Source organism: Drosophila kikkawai, chromosome 3R (assembly GCF_030179895.1).
Source record: "Drosophila kikkawai strain 14028-0561.14 chromosome 3R, DkikHiC1v2, whole genome shotgun sequence".
NCBI lineage: Eukaryota > Metazoa > Arthropoda > Insecta > Diptera > Drosophilidae > Drosophila > Drosophila kikkawai.
The window spans coordinates 25,943,131-25,960,683 of record NC_091731.1 but is presented as its reverse complement, the minus strand read 5'-3'; the positions used below and the strand labels follow the sequence as shown (position 1 = coordinate 25,960,683).

At 43.2% G+C, this 17,553-nt stretch overlaps 3 protein-coding genes across 4 annotated transcripts; 2 read left to right on the top strand and 1 right to left on the bottom strand.

Annotated features, from left to right (window-relative positions):
• The first annotated feature begins 59 nt into the window (after positions 1–59).
• On the top strand, positions 60–10,311 carry LOC108080904 (organic cation transporter protein). 2 transcript variants are annotated; one of them, XM_017175808.3, is made up of 7 exons: positions 60–621; positions 3,106–3,306; positions 6,763–7,162; positions 7,762–8,029; positions 8,961–9,520; positions 9,765–9,910; positions 9,984–10,311. In XM_017175808.3, the coding sequence occupies exons 1-7, from the start codon at positions 241–243 to the stop codon at positions 10,074–10,076; spliced, it is 2,049 nt and encodes a 682-aa protein (XP_017031297.1). In that variant the 5' UTR covers positions 60–240; the 3' UTR covers positions 10,077–10,311. The 2 variants fall into 2 exon arrangements, with proteins under 2 accessions (XP_017031297.1, XP_017031295.1); XM_017175806.3 differs by lacking the exon at positions 3,106–3,306 and having other exon boundaries at positions 70–621.
• An 809-nt stretch (positions 10,312–11,120) lies between these two features.
• LOC108080923 (proline-, glutamic acid- and leucine-rich protein 1) lies at positions 11,121–16,741 on the top strand. The gene is made up of 3 exons (XM_070287317.1): positions 11,121–11,269; positions 15,530–16,395; positions 16,457–16,741. The coding sequence occupies exons 1-3, from the start codon at positions 11,249–11,251 to the stop codon at positions 16,680–16,682; spliced, it is 1,113 nt and encodes a 370-aa protein (XP_070143418.1). The 5' UTR covers positions 11,121–11,248; the 3' UTR covers positions 16,683–16,741.
• Bin1 (histone deacetylase complex subunit SAP18) lies at positions 16,736–17,493 on the bottom strand. The gene is made up of 2 exons (XM_017175828.3): positions 17,320–17,493; positions 16,736–17,235 (listed from the first exon to the last, which is right to left on the bottom strand). The coding sequence occupies exons 1-2, from the start codon at positions 17,383–17,385 to the stop codon at positions 16,849–16,851; spliced, it is 453 nt and encodes a 150-aa protein (XP_017031317.1). The 5' UTR covers positions 17,386–17,493; the 3' UTR covers positions 16,736–16,848.
• Positions 17,494–17,553: the final 60 nt, after the last annotated feature.

Below are 17,553 nucleotides of genomic sequence, written 5' to 3'. Positions count from 1 at the left end.
TTTACCCCAATCTTTCTCGCTGCTGGCAATGCCTCTGAGCCGTCGAGCTTTCGCTCTCTTGCCAACTTACAGAGTGCTTATAACAGAGCCGCGGAACTTTTAACGGTTCCAGATCGCCGCCGACGGCTGAGAAACCAACGATCGCCGCGAGTTTCCACACAGTTCCTTTCCAATTTCCCAATCAATCGATCGATCGGAAGTCTTGGAAGTTCCAAGAAACCACTCGCTGATAGCTTCATTATGAGTGGCGTGCTGCGTCGCGGATCCCTGAATTTCGATTGCGTGGGCGGGCCGCGGGACAAGGGCAGGGGTAGCCTCGAGGCGAACCTGTATGGCGGATATCGGGAGACGAGGCCGGGTTCCAAGACTCCGGAAATCAGTGTCATTGCATTGGACTTCCGTCGCTACTCCGAGGACCTCAAGAAGCCGCCCAAGGAGGGGGAGCAGGAGAAGGACGGAGAGCAGTTACCGCCGACGGCCAGGGACCTCAGCCAGGATGCGGACAGCGATGTGATATCAAATTTCCTGGGACACTACACCCGCTGGAGCTTCCTGTGGACCCTGCTCCTCTGTCTGTTCCAGCTGCCCACCACTTTTCACCTGTTTATGTTTGTGTTCCAGGTGAGTTTTGGCTTTTATGGCTGGCCAAATATTTGCCCAGTTGATTGCGTCGCAAAACCCAATATTTTTGGTGGGCATAGTAAAGGTATATAGCTTACCCACCTCCCCCAAAAAAACACAAATAAACACACTCACTCCCCCGGAAAAAAAACATTGTGCAATTGATTGATTAATAGCTGTAAAGTGACACACACTAATAACACCCTGATTGGTTGTGATTCGGAAGTGTATCTCTTCGATGCAACTCGTTGACAATGGAGTAATTGCCAGGGGAAAGTAGTAGAGATAAATACCGTTTGGGTTATTACAAAATGCTATTTATCACCTGCTTTTGAGTAGATGAGTATGCGTAAAATGAGTAACATGGAGCTACAGCCAAAACACACGACGGAAAACAATTGATAACACACTCTCGGGGGGCTTCCACTTGAGTTGGCTGGCCGACGACTCACAATTCGCATGCCAATTTCGGCCATCACTTTCAGGCGGCGGAGGAGCACTTGGCTCGCAAACGCCACTCGAGACGCACACTGGTGACCTTGGAGCACCTTTGACCAACTTCCAGGGAGGCTGTCACCTAGCCACTTTTCCACTTGGAAGCCATTTATAGCAGGGAGTTGCGTGCGCATCATTTGCCTATGGTTTCGAGGTCCACAATCACGGTAATCGTTCGCCTAGCGTGCTAATGTCCCACTGAAACCGCACACACAGGCACACACTCACGACCTTGACACACACGATCGGTGGGCGAATAGAGCTTGGAGCCATAATCGATGTAGAAGTTGCAACAGTCATCGAAAGACACAAGAAGTTCGACCAATGGAGGGGAGGTTAATTACACTAATTGAGAGCCAATAAATTGGGCGATAAGAACAGAGATTGGCCACAGTCGACCTTAACGAGTGGCGAATGATGCAAGAGAGATCATTTGTTGGGTCATTTTCTTCAGGATAGAAGAAACCTTCTCTTAGATAGCCTTCTTTTCTTAGAGGAAATGACTTTATGACTCTATCTGAACTCCTCAAGATATGAGGTAAACTTATCGTGATTTTGTAGTTATAAAATATGTATTGATATAGCCTTCAACTAACTAGTACTTTGTTAGGTCTGATTACAATTACAAAACTATAATTATAGAGCGTATTTTTCGTGAGACTATTCTATATACAACCGAAATCAAATTGGAGCAGCTTTCCCAGAAATCAATAAATAGACATAGATATTTACCATAAAACATAATGGCAAAGATGTTATAAAATATAATCTCAAAGCAGGCAATATTTTTTGACATTTGAAAATAAAACAGATAAATTAAAAGTGCTAATTTCACACTTATATACTAAAGGTAGTAAACAAAAAGACTTTTAAAACAATAAGTGGTTTGGTTGCATTTCAGCATTAATTACCTACCCCGACTGCGGCGGCTGCTAATTCTTAACCAAATTAGAATTTAAGAGTTTATCCAGATTATTATTATAGTTTACTTGAAATATAACCCAAAAAGGTCTATAAACAATTAAAATTATTGTTGCTCTGCAACCCTTGTCCATAAATATTTAATTAAAATGTTTGTCGAACCGTTTGCTGATAACAAACCTAATGGCTTGTGCTGAGATTGCGGGTTCTACTCCGCTTATTAAAATAATCTAAGATTCACTTATCAGTTCCCCATGTGCCACTGACTTCTATTTATTCATTGGAGATAAAAAGAGAATGGTAGCGAAAAAGACAATAAGCTGGCACTTCTGGCCAATACTATTATTAAACGCATAAGACTAGTTATACTTTGGCGCCTTTTTGATAGCCTCGGCGCTATTTTCGTTTGATAGGCATAATGTTATCGGGGAAAGAAGAAACACAATAAGCAATTGTTAATGGCCGGAGAATGTAATCTGGCCGAAACCATCGTTGACATTTACATGAACCAATCAAATATAGAGACAGATAAGATTGCGGCCCCGAACTAGACCCGAAGAAAGTTCGGTTCGAAGTATAAAGATATCTTTATGCTGGCGGGATTCACCAAAAGAATTCGGCGCTTCGTGGAGTGTGCATCAGCCTTGTGGGAGGAGGAGTTGCTCAAGGCACTCCCCACGGAAAGGTCAAGTGGTTCTTTAATGACTCAAAGTTAACAAGCAATTCGTCGGCTATCGTAACATCGCGTTGTGTTGGACATTATTGTTATTATCTTTTTCGGGGTCCCCCCCCGAAATCTGTAATAACGCCGCGCCTGCATAAAACGCTGACAAAAAAAAAAGAAAAAGAGCTGAGACTCGGCCGGATCTCTCCGGGGCACACACGCACTCTCGGCTCTCGACACCTGAGCAACACCAGCGACCTGCCCAAACTGGCATCTGGATCAGCTCAAATTTGAATTTCAAAAGACACTGTCTGTGTCTCAGTTTCGAGAGCCGACATTCTAATTCAGTTGACTTGCATCGCAAGGCGCACACGGTTGCCACCTGCAGCGGGCGAGAAATGGAGCTGACGGACATGGACGTGGGATCGGGCGAGGCCTCGCCCATGCTGCAGGGCTGCGTTGATCTGGACGAGCTGGACCATCTGCACACCCGGCTGCTAGAGCGCCTCTTTGGATGCATCAGCGCCTGGCAGAGTCTCTGGTGCGGCCTGCTTTCGATCTTCCAGGCCATTTGCACCTTCCACATCTTCGTTTACGTGTTCCAGGTGAGTCCGACTCGCGAGGGTTGAGTGCTCGGCTGGAGGCCAACACCCCACAACCTGCAGTTTGGCCACCGATTCGCTCCACTGCCAACTACTCGAAGCAAACCACAACTAACAAGGTTCTGTGTTCAGTGCCCACCGCCTACCGCCCCCAATGCCAGTTATCAGTGCCTACCAGTGATAAGGTGTCTTCGAGCGCGTTATTATTATTATTTTATTATTATTTTTGCTGGCGAGACAAACCCGTTTGTGCTCCAGTGCTACTCGAGCTACTGCCTGATCGGCGAAAGATACAGTTTCAATGAGCGATTTTGAGAGCGAATATCAAATGCATTTTATTGCCCTATAATAAATGTGTTTATTAACCTGAATGTAGGGGATAAAAAGCGTTGGGTTTTTTTGGGAGACTAAAATTACTAAGCTCTAGTACACAAGATAATTTCAGTATTAATATTAACTAATAGTAAAGAGTAGCAATCAGAAACTTACTACTTGTTCTTAGTATGTTTTCAGAAAGAGAACCTAAGAACGCTTGGAAGTATGCAATGGTTTTTATACTAACTAAAGACCAGGTATTCTATGGTCAAGTAAAAGAAAAAACTAGCCTTACACAAGGTATACTATTTCTTGTTTATACTTTAAACTATATATTTCTTTTTAACATTTCCTCTATATTTTTAAAATATGGATCGATTATAGGCAAGTCTTCATTATATTAATGGGCTTAAAGTGCGCCTTAGACTAAGTAACACAACATAAGCAACCTTAACTGAACCGCTTTTGGCTTAATTATTGACACACAATAATTGGCAGTGAAGTAATAACAAATTTACACTGTCTGAGACGGCCGAAACGAGTTTGCTGTTGTACTATCCAGCACATATGTATATAAAATATCTGTTCGCCCTGCAAACCAAAAGTCGTTGATTTGCTTACACTGATTTAATGGCATATATCTGACACGGTCTTCGTGTCGGCTTGCCTTATCTTAATTGACTAAATCCGCAAATTGCACGCTTTGTGTTATTTATTGTGAAGATGACAACTTTGTGGATTATGGTAGGTCTAAGCTCTGTGGCTCAGATACCATGACAACACGATTTTCCAACGAAGCCGTGCGGCAAGACTTTTCAATTAGTTTCCACTCCCAACTGATCCATATCAGGTGGTGGTGGTTGTTTGGTGTTGGTATCGATGGTGTCGAGTCTCGGCCAGCCCAAGGTTGGGCTCGAAAGGTTACTCCCTGCCAGAGGCCAATATTGACCGCTAACTGTCTAAATATATTAATTAGACAATAATAATAAAAATACTCAGAGATACTTGGTGAGCCACTCAGCATGCCACTGGCAGGCACTGTGCGCACACTGGTCTCCAATTCGCTGGGGAAACCGAATCGGATCTGAACTGGGATTTGAAATTGCAATTTAAATACTTTCTCATCTAGGGTCAGTGGGTGACCCTGTGGCAATTAAGTTAACAACACCCCTTGAGCACCAAAGCCACATGTACTGTGTATATTTATAAGACTGGGAGGGAGATCTATGATCTTAAAATCTTTCAGAAGGCTAGATGACAGATATTTTAAGACAAACCTTTGTTTCTAACTGAAATTGTTTAAATTTAATTAAACTAAAAGGGAAGACTTGGCCTTGCTATTTTAGGTAATGGTTTTTGAAAAACTAAAGACAACCAAGAGGAGAAGTTGAGTAAAGCTAACTTTGTTTTAAAAAGATTAAAAACAGTTAAGTCAAGAAGAGGAAATCATCAAATGATGTACTATAAATCAAGTGGAATAATATTGAAACTTTGGGAAATATTTACATTTTAAAAACCAATTGCATTTATTTTGTCATAAGAAACAGCTTTAGATTTAGTCATTTCCTTGATATTCTTAGTCATTTCTAAAAGGAAGTTGTTCTCTTGACAACTTTAACATTCCTATTATATATCAATAAACACAACAAGCACTCATCTAACCAATTGAATGCAAATTTAATTAAGATTTAATGAACCAATCAATTACGGATATGCACTTTATCTGATGTAGAGACAATGGTTCATTTATTGTCACTTGTGAAGCGAACAATAGCCATTAGTTAGATCAAATGATTAGTGAGTTTTTATTAGGAAAACATTCAGCTAGGGTTGTTGACCCGGGAAATTCCCTGCTTCCCTAAATGGGAATGGGAAATTAAAATTAGAAAACCTTTTGAGTGCCAGCTCTCTTAGATTATGATCCCAAGCTGGGAGGAGTTCGCTTTGGCCCAGTGTGCCATTTGAATAAAAGCGCACTCTCAGATGCAGCTGGGGCACGGCTGCAAACCGATTTATCAAACGAAATGTATCTGGTCCGTGTGTAGTCCGAGTCGAGAGCTGCCCACGCGGCTACGGCGGCTACAGAAATTCCATTGTTGGCCGAGAGTCGAAATGCAAATGTCTGAAACGTGACATGTAACCGCCGGGGCGACAGAACAACCTGCCACGGCGGCGGCAAATGACATCACGGCCGGCCACAACCTGCCACGCGATCAACGGTCCCCTGGTCGCTCTGTCCAGGGAAACCCGTAGGAAACCTCACCAGAAACTCTCGCTTTTACCGCCGCCTCTCACTGCCATTAATTATTGAAAATGTTTCGCTTTTTGTTACACTCCGACTTGAACTTGAAACCATTTCCTCGGAGCCGCATGCTAAATGTTTAATTGAGACACGTCCCATGTCCGACAGGGGCTATCAACCTGTTGTACAGCGAGTTGTTTTTCGGGGCGGCAACGGAGACTTTTCGCCTCCCGCGATTGATAAGCCGCTTTCATCGATTCGATCATCAATCAGATGGCCGCACATTCGTGTTCGTGTTGCAGCCCAACAACATGCAGTAATTTCCACCGTGTTAACCTGTCACGAAACACTCGCAACTGACAAATGGGGCTGCTGTAAAACAAACTAACTACGGTTTAATCGCAATCAGCAGGCGGAAGAAATTTTAAACGTTTACTACCGACCGGAATGTCGGCTGGTTAAAATATATATCTGATTCGATTCGATTTATAGCTGTACAAGTACAAAACTTCCCACTCGAAGTTTGTTTCGGAAGAGTTAATGTCTCATGTAGGACACGTTTGCCATTAAACGTGAATCGAATCTTTAAAAAAAATGCCTACATTTTTTTATATTCCTAAGAGAACTTGCCGAAATTCTAAGAAAATTGAGTTTAGGGTTTGGCTCTTAATAGGAGTTTTATAAGCAAATTGATTTATGGTTTAAAGAAAGTCATCTTATCAAGATCATTTGCCATCTCCTTTCGGCAAACTCTTATCTCTAAGATCGTTGTGCAAATTCTAGATAAGGTATACATAGAGATAAAAACCTATATAAATATTTACCTAGTGGGAAAACCTTCAAGCAAGGTTATATTTCAATAAAATATTCTCAAGCAAATACTATTCATAACTCATTTTTAGACTGCTCCCAAAGACTTCTGGTGTGCCCAACCAGACCATCTCCGGCAGATGAGCCTCTCCGAGTGGCGCAACCTAAGTCAGACCTCTAATGGTTGCCTTCTACTGGATGTGGACTACTCGCAGGTGTCGTACAATGGCAATCAATTGATCAACTGGCCAGCAAACGCCAGTGAGCTGGGCTATCGGCAATGCCCGCACTTTGAGTTCTCCGATGTGGATGGACCGGCCAAGACACTGGTCCAGGAGTTCGAGCTGGTCTGCGGACGCGACATCCTAAGCCTGGTTGAGACCTGCTTCCTGGTGGGTGCGGCGGCTGGAGCTGTGCTCAGTGGTTGGATATCGGATCGATTTGGCAGGCGCCACACGTTGATGGCCTTCGTGACCATACAAAGCGTTTTTGGTGAGTTAAGATGCAAAAAATTACGTCAGCAGGTTATTAAGTTTAAGCTTAATGAATGTGGTTGGTTATAAACTAGAAAATCAATTTAAAAAGGCTGCTTTAAAATAGATTTTTATTAGCCATAACATAAATAATAGTGTTAAGATCTGATAAATTGATAGTTTTGCTTGCATTAAAACAAACTAAAGCTTAAAAAAATCTTGTAAAAATAGAAAAAAATTAAAAATTGTACTTTTATTTGAGAAGTTATTATTTCTTTTTTGAAAGGACAACTTTTTAAAGATATCCTTTCACTTTAATTACTATTTTTCCCATGTAAATTATATCAAACAAGTTGCAACAGTCAGATTTAAGCCTGGGAGCAGGGTTGTTGCCATTCTGGCCATGGCAATTTGAGTGGGATTCATTTTCTAATTGTCATTTATATGCAGCTTTGTCCGTGAATCGCTCGACTAACAGCTGCATTTGCATTCGTCCTGCTCTGTGGGCCGGGCTGGGATTTTAATTGACTTTACACTCTTATTTACGTGTCCGACCTTGCCACTGACATTCCTACACCTCCTCTACGGCGTCCTGCTGACCACCATCCGTTTTTGCAGGTGGAATTTTGGCCTTCTCAACATCGGTGGCCATGTTCATGTCGCTACGTGTTATAATTGGATTCGCATCAATGACCGTGACTGTTGTAAGCTTCGTGCTGGTGGTGGAACTGGTCTCTGGCAAGTGGCGCACCATAATCGGCATTCTCAACATTCTGCCCGTTGCCATCTCGTATGTCCTTTCCGCCGGACTGGCCTATCTAATTCGCGATTGGCGGCACCTTCAGCTGGCCATCTCCTGGCCGTGGCTAATCATGCTCAGCATTTGGTAAGTTTTGCTATGGGGTCTTTTAATTTGATTTCTTGCTTTGATTTTAGTTTGTTTCATTAATTAAAGTAGAGTAACACGGATGGTTTCACTCAGCGAAATCAAACAAGAATATTAATGCATTAATAGAAGCAATTTAACCTTTGTTCTTTTGCATAATTAGAGTATTTCTATAGAACATTTGTTTTGCCAATTAAAGTATCTTTTTTTAGAATGAAATTTATAAAGGTAATTCAAACAAAAAAGTTTTATTTAATTGGGTAATGTTAAAATTATGCAAAATCTATATTTTCATAAAAAATTTTCCATCAACTATGCTTATTTGGATGCCTTTATTACAGTCTATTAAATAAAGTGGATTGTCATGAGTGCTTTTAATTGATGTATTACACTTTAATGACACTTATTTAGTTTATATTTATTAAAACTGATTACAATCGCATATATCACCGTGCCTGGTCTCAAACAAGGCTATTTTCCAAATTTTCACTAGGTTTTCTAGGGAAAAACCTTGTATATTTTGAACTTAAAATGGTTTAACCAGAAAAGGTACGCCACAAACATTAAACTTTAGTTTCCATTTGTTGTTAACTCTTGGAATGGTTCGCTTCGTTCGATTTCAACTTCAAAGCGTTAACATTTTCAGCAGGCAGTCAACGAAATAAATTGACAGCAAAGAGCTCACAACCGAGCACAACACAATGCGTAGGATCAATTAGATTCCGGCAGGGACAAAGCAACCCATGGCCAGGACATTCCTTAGTGTTTATCCTTCGGTGCCAAGTGGGGCAGAGGAATGATAGGCCACATTAGTTGACCGCTTTTGAAATCAAATGAAAAAATTCCAAGCAGCCAATAAATACCCAAGCACGACTGTGATTCTCACCACCTTCTTTTTCTGCTCTACTTTTTTCTCCTCCTCCTCCCTTAGGTTCTGGTTGCCGGAGTCGCCACGCTGGCTATTGGCCCAGGGCCGCTTGGATGAGCTGTGCGTTCTAATTGAGCGAGCGGCCCGGATGAACGGCACCACGGACAACCTGCCCAGCAATTATCGCAAGACCCTCGAGGCGGCGGTGCCACGGACGGTCGTCCCCCAATCTCCACCAGAGCTGGCCGGCCAAGTAGAAGAGGTGCGTGCCGCTGGAACGGATGCTGCAGATCCCGCTGTGACTGGCCATGTAAATCCCCTGCTGGTGGTGTTCGGCGCCAAGTACTGGCGCACCACCTGCCTGACCCTGATAATCTGGCTCACGCTGATCATTATATACTTTGGCCTCACCCTTCACCTGAGCAACCTGGGCGGGAATGTGTACATCAACAGCGCTGTGGCCGGTACGGTAGAGGCCGCGTCCATCTGCATCAGCATTGTAGTGGTGCTCAAAGTGGGCATCCGACGGAGTCTTATCGGGTACATGCTGCTGCCGGGCCTCTGCTGCCTGGCCACGAATCTGGTGCCGAATCAGACGGGAGTGATTGCCCTGGCCACCATCGGTGAGTTGTTATTTTGGGGAGTTTTACAAGGGTTTTAGGTAAGCTACTTCAAGAAACTGAGCTGTTATTAAGGGAAAGTCTAGCTTGGTAGAAGTTAAATTGAGATTTTAAAACTGTACAGTTGTATTCAACGAAAACATAAATCTAATGCTCCGATTTCTTGCAGAAGTACTCCCAAGTTTCCTTATAGTTTCCTTGCCTAACATTATAATTGCAATAACTAAACGTTAATAATCCTCCACAGCCAAGTGCCTCATAGGAGCCAACAACGCCATCATTCCCACCTATACGGCAATGCAGTATCCCACAATTGTTCGTAACTTTGGCGTCGGCATGGGCAACCTGGCCTCGGGAATCGCCCTAATCCTTGTGCCCTTCCTCTGGCAACTGGTGGGTGCTCCTTTCCCCGTTTACACTGATTATCTTGCAATCTTGTTAACCTTGTTTTTTCATTGTCCTGCAGGAGCACATCGACGCCCTGCTGCCCTTGAACATAATGGGGGTCAGTGGCCTGATTGGCGCCATTGCCATCAGCCTCATGAAGGATGTGGAATGATCCGGAGGTGGGATTAAAACAGGAACTGCAACAGGGACTCGAGCTTACTATCCGTTATGACATGCCTAAAACTGTGATATATTGGACCTACTACGGGGGACATGGCACACCGCACTTAATCGTTTTATTTCTCATTTCACTCGACCATTATCTATTATATGATTTTATTTTATTTATACTTATTTTACATTGATTGCATTAAAAACGCACTATTTTTATGATATGCAAAAAGATGTTTGTTTCTTGTTTTTTTTTTATTTTTTGTGAAATAATATAATTGGGTATTTTATACTAATATTTTGGGTATTAATGAATTTTTTTAAGTACTAATTTAATTTGAGAATGAAAACTTTATTTAGACATACTTAAATTTCTGCTGACTTCTTCTTTCTTAATAAATTAAATTAAATTAATAAATTACTTTAATTTAATTTAATTTAAAAACAATTAATTTAAAAATTGCTTTAGTTTATAAACTTATTTGTTAGTTTGATAAAATAATATAATCCTTTTCCTTAAAGTAAAAATTAATTAAACGTTGCTATAAAACCAAGTCTTTCACACTTTTGGTTTGAAACACTGCTAACTTTGCTATACTGTCCTTCAGCCAGGGCAACAACCATTGCGCATACGCTCCGTTGGCATTACTTTGTCTGCTTTTAGCCCTACTGAAAAGCTTGATTTGTAGCGTTGCCAGCAAACCATATTTTAACGGACCTCGCTGGAGGCGGTAAAAGTAATTTAAAACTACATCACGTTCCCGGAGCTGATCGAGTCAAACCATTCTCATGTCCACAAATGAGTGCGAAAAATAAAGAAAAAAGTGGGCTTAATGCCCTGTCACTTTCGTTACTTCATCGAGAGATGCGCTCCACTTTCGGCCTAGGCATTCAGTTGCATATCCAAGCATGCCAAGCACACGCCTCACATAAATTTCCCGCGCCTGGCTAAAGCTCCGCTTGGAGCTGGAGCCAGAGCTGTAGCCGGAGCAGCGGCTATAAAACCGTCTGCGCACCTGGCGGGCCCAGCATTTGAGCGATCAGCGTCTGGCCAATAAGAACCAGTGCCCTGCGGTTAGTCCACTAATTTCGGGAATATATTATACCTTGCGGAAGTGTTGCCACAAACTGGGACAGCGAAGAGGAGCCAGTGCCAGTGCCACCGGATCCACCATGAAACTCCAACTAATCGCGGTAAGTCGGAGGATTAACCAGTGCCTGTGTGTTCCCTGCTGGCGAGTGAGCAGTTTATAAGCCATTTATGATTCACACGTAAAAAAATAGTGCTGCTAGTTGAAGGTCATTCGGTTGCCAGCTTAAAAACGCGCATTCAATCGCAGATTGAGACGTTTGCTACTCGTATTTATTTGCATTTTATAGAAAGTGACCGAGTCAATGCAATGCAATTAGCAATTAATGTTGGCCAACTGACATTTCATTTGATCATAAAATCAGAGATCAGACTCTGGGCACAAAAGCACTCGCATCATAAATACGCGATACAATCACCCAGCAATTGTCTTGCAAAGAATGAGGAATTTGAGGAATTACCCAACCCAGGCAGCCCTCGGGTCAGAAATTTTAACGAGCATTTGTTGGCTTCAGGCCCAGCTCCACCTTAAGTCTGCCAAAACTCCCCCTACTCCCCCTATTTCCCTCCACCCTACCCATTAACCCAAAAACTCAGCTCGCAAAATGGACTCACAATTGGCTTAAGTTCAATTTGTTGTTTGAAAGGAATTTGCCACTGCACAAAGCTGATAAATTGTCAATAATGGATTAAATAAATTAAATTAATTGCGGCTACAATCGCTGAAATCTAAAAAGACAGAGAGAAGAAGTATAAAACAATAATTGAGCTTTGTTTCCTTAACGAGTAAATAATTTTCAAGTCAAATTTGTTTTTACAAATGAAAAGATAATTATTTAAATCTTTATTTCTTGCTTTTTGATGATGAAATTTAGGAATCCCTATTGAAAATGCGAAAAAGTAGCATTAAAAGATATTTTTAACCTTTAATTTTATCTTCAATTTAACTTTAAAACTAGAACAAATATTTAAAAAAGAATCGGAAAAATAAAAAATAAATAAATATAAACGTAACAATAAATAATCATTCTAATAACAGAGTCTCTAATCTGTTGCCTCCTTGCTGCAATCCTTCCATAATTTTTCCACTAAATAATTGTAACTCTTGAAAACCCCATAAATTAGCGAATCTAATAAGATTTTTCATGCCATTGCTTGATTGATTGATTGATTGACTTGTTGTGGCTTGGCCGAATTGTGGATATGGCCTAATGAGTTCGCCAAAAATTTGGACCAGAAAATGAATTGTTAATGACAAGAAACACTTAATTTGCCGGTTATTTTCGGGCGCAGTTCGTCACGACACGTTATTGTGCTGTGAGCTTCAGGTTACGAGTATATGTGTATCAAGGTCGCAGTTAATAACTAGTTGTGGCCAATCGAGATCCACTAAAACGCACCCAAGGCAGCCAGGGAGCGATGCAAATTCTCGGCACGCACACTCCACCTCAAGATGCAGTTGCTGCCGCAGATTCAGATACAGATACAGATACAGGCCCACACGGCAACGCAGTTGGGCGTAGTGTGCACTGAGCTCGAGGATTACGTAATGAACGGGTGTATGGTATATACATAAACCTACATAAATAAGAAATAAGTCTTTATACATGCTAAAGTGTTACATATCCGAGAGACTGAAGCCGGCTCGAAAGTGCACTGGCAACTATCCCAGATCGACGAGCTCGGACTCCTGCACAGCGAAAAATATAGACTTGAATTGAGGGTCAGTTTTGACTTAATTTAAATTAAAATAATAATGAAAAGTAAATCTCTTAAATGATGGAAGGTCAAAAGTATATTTTTTAAGAAACACAATTAAATGTTTTCAAAAATGCCTTGCAAGTGGCAACTTTTCTTCAATTTTTTTCTGTGTTCGCCTGGGATTTCGATTTCAATTTCGTTCGGTCAATAGCCAGCGTTGTCCAGTCAAGGCCAGGCCATTATTCCAGGAGTCCTTAGCCAAGTTATTGTTACTAATGATGGACCACCGGCCGTCTGCACCATCATCTTTTGTTGTCTTTTCGCTGATGATGCTCCTCCGCCAGCGACTACGCCCACGAACCGATCTGAACCATTCCAGCTGGGGCCTGGGCTTGGCCTCACCTGGTTCGGTTTCGAGAGACGACGGGAACACCTTCCATTGCACTCACACATGGCTTCGAAATTTTTGTCGGTTTCCTTGAACTGCGACGTAGACGCAAGGCGGAGTCATGAAAGCAATTAAACCAAATCAAGTTCCCCGCCGAGCAATGCACCCCAAATAAATGGCTGCAAGTGTCTGCCAGGCCTTGCCTCACTGTACCACTGGCTGGCCTGGCTTTTCATTAGCTATAAAGCCAAGTAGTTCACTTGACCAGGTAGTTGGGCAGCCAGCCAAGCCACTGGAATGTTCAGCTTGAATGGCCAGGCCAGTGGCTCAAATACAGGAAAGTAATGGATAATAATAATGGAACAGCAACAACAAGAGCTGAAAAATGTGTTGACTGCCTGCAACACATAACAAAATCTGCATGAGCCGAAGGCTTCATTGAACCGATTGATTATAAACCTGAAAAAAAGCTATCCATGTTTGAACAATTGAATTATGGGAGACAAAAGCACACAGTGGACTATTTGTATGCCCACTGGGAAATATTTGATAATTAAATAATGGGGTTTAGTGACTTTAAGAGGTCGTTGAAATTGTAAAAATATTAATTGGAAAATCATTATAAAAATGCTGGAGTTTAGTTGTGTGAACTATTTGAAGTGTTAGTATTTGGTACCTGGGATTATGTGCTTAAGAAATAGTACGTTTATTTCATTAAATCTTTACTAAAATTGAAATCTATTTTTTTAATTATTTACCATAATTATTGGTCCATGGTTGTTAGCCAAAATTATTTCCATTTTATTCTTTATGTTAATTTTAAAAATAATAAGTATTTGTATGCCTTAATATAAGGATTGTCCAAAAGTCCAAACCCAAAAAATCTGCTTATTTTTTAATCACATATTATCATATTACCCAACATAATAGCCTTTTACTGACCAACCATTTCTGGCCAAAGCCCAGCTGAGATTTCCAATAGTGTGAAGAACTCTAATGGAAATCGTAATTCCGTATTGACTTTTATTTACTTCCCCAACTCCAGTGATTCCTATATATAAAGTGGGGCAAAAAGTTATCGGATCCGTGGCCAGATGTAAACTGAAACTGAAACCGAAAGCGAGACTCAAAGGCAATAAGCCGGCCACATACTCACAGAGTATTTAGAATTGTGTAATGAACAAAGACTACGGCTAATTAAAAGCCGAAACACCGAGATCGTGGCTAAAAACGGTAAGCAACAACTCGGTAGTCGCTAGTCGGTCACTTGTCCTAGACTTTGACTTCTTTCGCGGACCGGAAACTTTTTGGCCAATGTGTTTGCCACATGCCACATGCCGCCGCCGCCAAGAGAGTCGCATAACTCGGCGGGCCATGCAAATTACGCAACTCAGACGGCAAGTCTGAAATGTTTTCGTTTTTCTTCTGTTATTTTTTTTTTTTTTATTTTTAGTTTCGTTACTGGCTCAGAGCTCGGCTTGGCTTGTCTTGGCTTTGGTTTTTGGCTTTGGGTTTCGGCTTTTATGATCGATCGGCAGCGAGGCGGGGCAGAAATCGCGATTTGTTTTATGTTCCACATTTACTGCCATTACATTATTGCCACAATTGTTGTTGGTGGCAGCACCACACCGTTACAATTACAAATTGTTGGCGCTGTACATAAAGCGGTTGATAAACTTTAAACCAGTTTCTACGGAGGTGTGAGTTGAGCCAGCTACCTGAAAAGTGTGTGTCTGCCACCGAAGCGGAAAGCTGGAAAGGTAGTCCTGAATTTTCTGAAATTAAAAGTTGTTACAGTAAAAATAAAGAATGCTAGATGGAAATTAAAACTAAAAGAACCAATAACTAATTCTTTCACGAATGTGTAAAACCAAGCTTAATGGCGAATTAAACCTAAAAGGAGCACCTAAGAAATCAAAACTAACGCAAATTTCACAATTAAACTATTTGCAAAGCAAATACATTTTCAAACCTTAAGCTAACTTATTGACAAATTTTTTGGAATTAATTTACCAATTAAGATTGGGGTTTTCCGCCCCCAAAACCGTCAAAAAACTGTCAAAGAGAATTCTAAGAAACCGTTGTCGTTTGCCCAACCAACTAAAAAACTTACCAAATAAAAACGTTTAAAAAGGGGCAGAGCCAAATGCTTGGAGCAACTTGGCCACGTGCGGCATGCTCTTGCCAAAGGCGGCTGACTGCCTTGTTCCGACAATTGGCACAGTCTCGGTCCTTGTATGGCCTCCACTAATGAATGACTCCAATTCACTTGCAGCTCGTGTGCAGCGCCCTCGCTTTGGCCGAGGCCCAGAACTACCCGCAGCGTTTAAGCATCCCCGGAGCTGTGCCATCACCTGGCCAACTGCCACACCGTCAGCCCGTGCTAAGGGTCCGTCGTCCGGGACCGTCGCTGCGCCAACAAAACGCCATCCTGCCAGCGGTGACGCAGCGCGTGGCTATTGAGGAGCGCCCAGTCACTGAGGCGGCGGAGGATGAGCAACCGGAGCCGTATCTGCCGAATCTTTTGAGGGAACAGCAGCTGGCCCAGGCCCAGCAATCGCAGTTCCAGCAGGCAGCCGCCGCTTTCCTTGCCGGCCAGCAGCCCGTCGAGCAGCCATCGCCCGTGCAGCAGTTCCTCCAGAACGAGGACTCTCAGCCCGCGGCCATCCTGCCCGCTCCTCCTCGCTTCCCCGCCGAACGCCCCTCCATTCCAACGCCTCTGAACCGGCCAGCCGCCTTTAATGACTTCGGCATCGGACGGTTCGAGAACTCCCAGAGGTTCGGCTTGGAGCGACCAACGCCCACGGCAGCTGCTCCGCCACCACCTCCGCCGCCACCTCAGCCGCAAAGGGTGGCTGTGATCCGGACGAGACCAGCGCCACCAGCAGCCTTCCGTCCTGAGCCACCAGCACCGCAGCCAGTGGCTAGACCACGTCCCAAGCCCGTTCAACCACGTCCAATCATCGACCAGAATCAACTGCAGGACGAGCGTGGCGAGCAGCAGCAGAGACGTCAGCGACCCGTGGCCCAGACCATCCGAAAGTGGCGCGAGGAGAACGAGGATGGAAGCATCACCTGGGGCTACGAAAACGATGATGGATCCTTCAAAGAGGAGTTAATCGGAACCGACTGCATCACCAAGTGAGTACAGCGTAATGATATCAAAACCAAATCCATCTATAAACGTATTCTCATCCCCTAGGGGCACCTACGGCTACGTTGATCCCGATGGCAACAAGCGCGAATATCACTACGAGACAGGAATCAAGTGCGATCCCAATGCCCGCGAGAACGAGGAGGAGCTGCAGGAGAACGGCTTCATCAATTACGAGGAGAACCGCGCCGTGCTGCCCAACGGCCTGGAGATCGATATGACGCAGCTGGGCAAGAAGAAGTCGAAGCGCCCGAACAGCATCTACCGGAACTGATAGCCACCAGCTCGCAGTATAGTCCCTTAAGTCAAGCAGCTCGTACACGTAGGTCGTCTTCTAATTTGTATTCCACTTATAATTATGTCCATACTTCATTGAGTGTCAAGTGAAAGAATAAAAAAGGATTATTAGTTTGTAGAGATCGGCGGCGCATCCATCATCATCAGTAGGGGCGCTGGCGTCTGGCGGTGGGAGGTAGCCGGTTCGGCGGTGTGATCGAGATGTCCAGGAAGTCACCGATGCTGAATTTGGCCTGGGCCAGTGTCTTGTTGTCGTCGATGCCCTTCTGCCCGGTGCAGGTAACCCCGATTTCGCGCATTAGAAAGTGTCCGTTCCGGAAGTTCGGGTACACCACGGCGAAGTCAAAGTAGGTGCCCTTCTTGCGCGTATCCGGATTGACGTCGCGCACCAGTGAGGTCAGCTCGTGCAGAGTGGCGTCCTGCCAGGTGTAGATCTGGAGCTCGTTGCTGGGCACATTGCCGAACGTGTACTCCGAGACGGAGTGGTGGCGTCCGGTCGAGCAGAATACGCGTAGCAACAGCGGGCAGGTCTGCAAAGACCAGGGAAATTAAAGAAACAAGTTTAAATATACGAAAAACACGCCCAACCCCACGCCGGTTCCCTCAAAACAAACCTTCTCACGGTCAATCTGCTTAACTTGCGGCTTCTCCTCCACAATCATAGATTCCACGTTGGCCATGATCACCCTTTTCAGCAGCAGTTTCAGTCTATTTAATGAGTTTTTATACAAAATTATATGTTTTTCTTAAATGTTTGGACTTGAATATTAAAATTCTACCAACTGTATAATGCTAAAAATTCTGCAGAAAAGGCCAGGATTTTCTCACCTCAGCAATCTGGGCACACT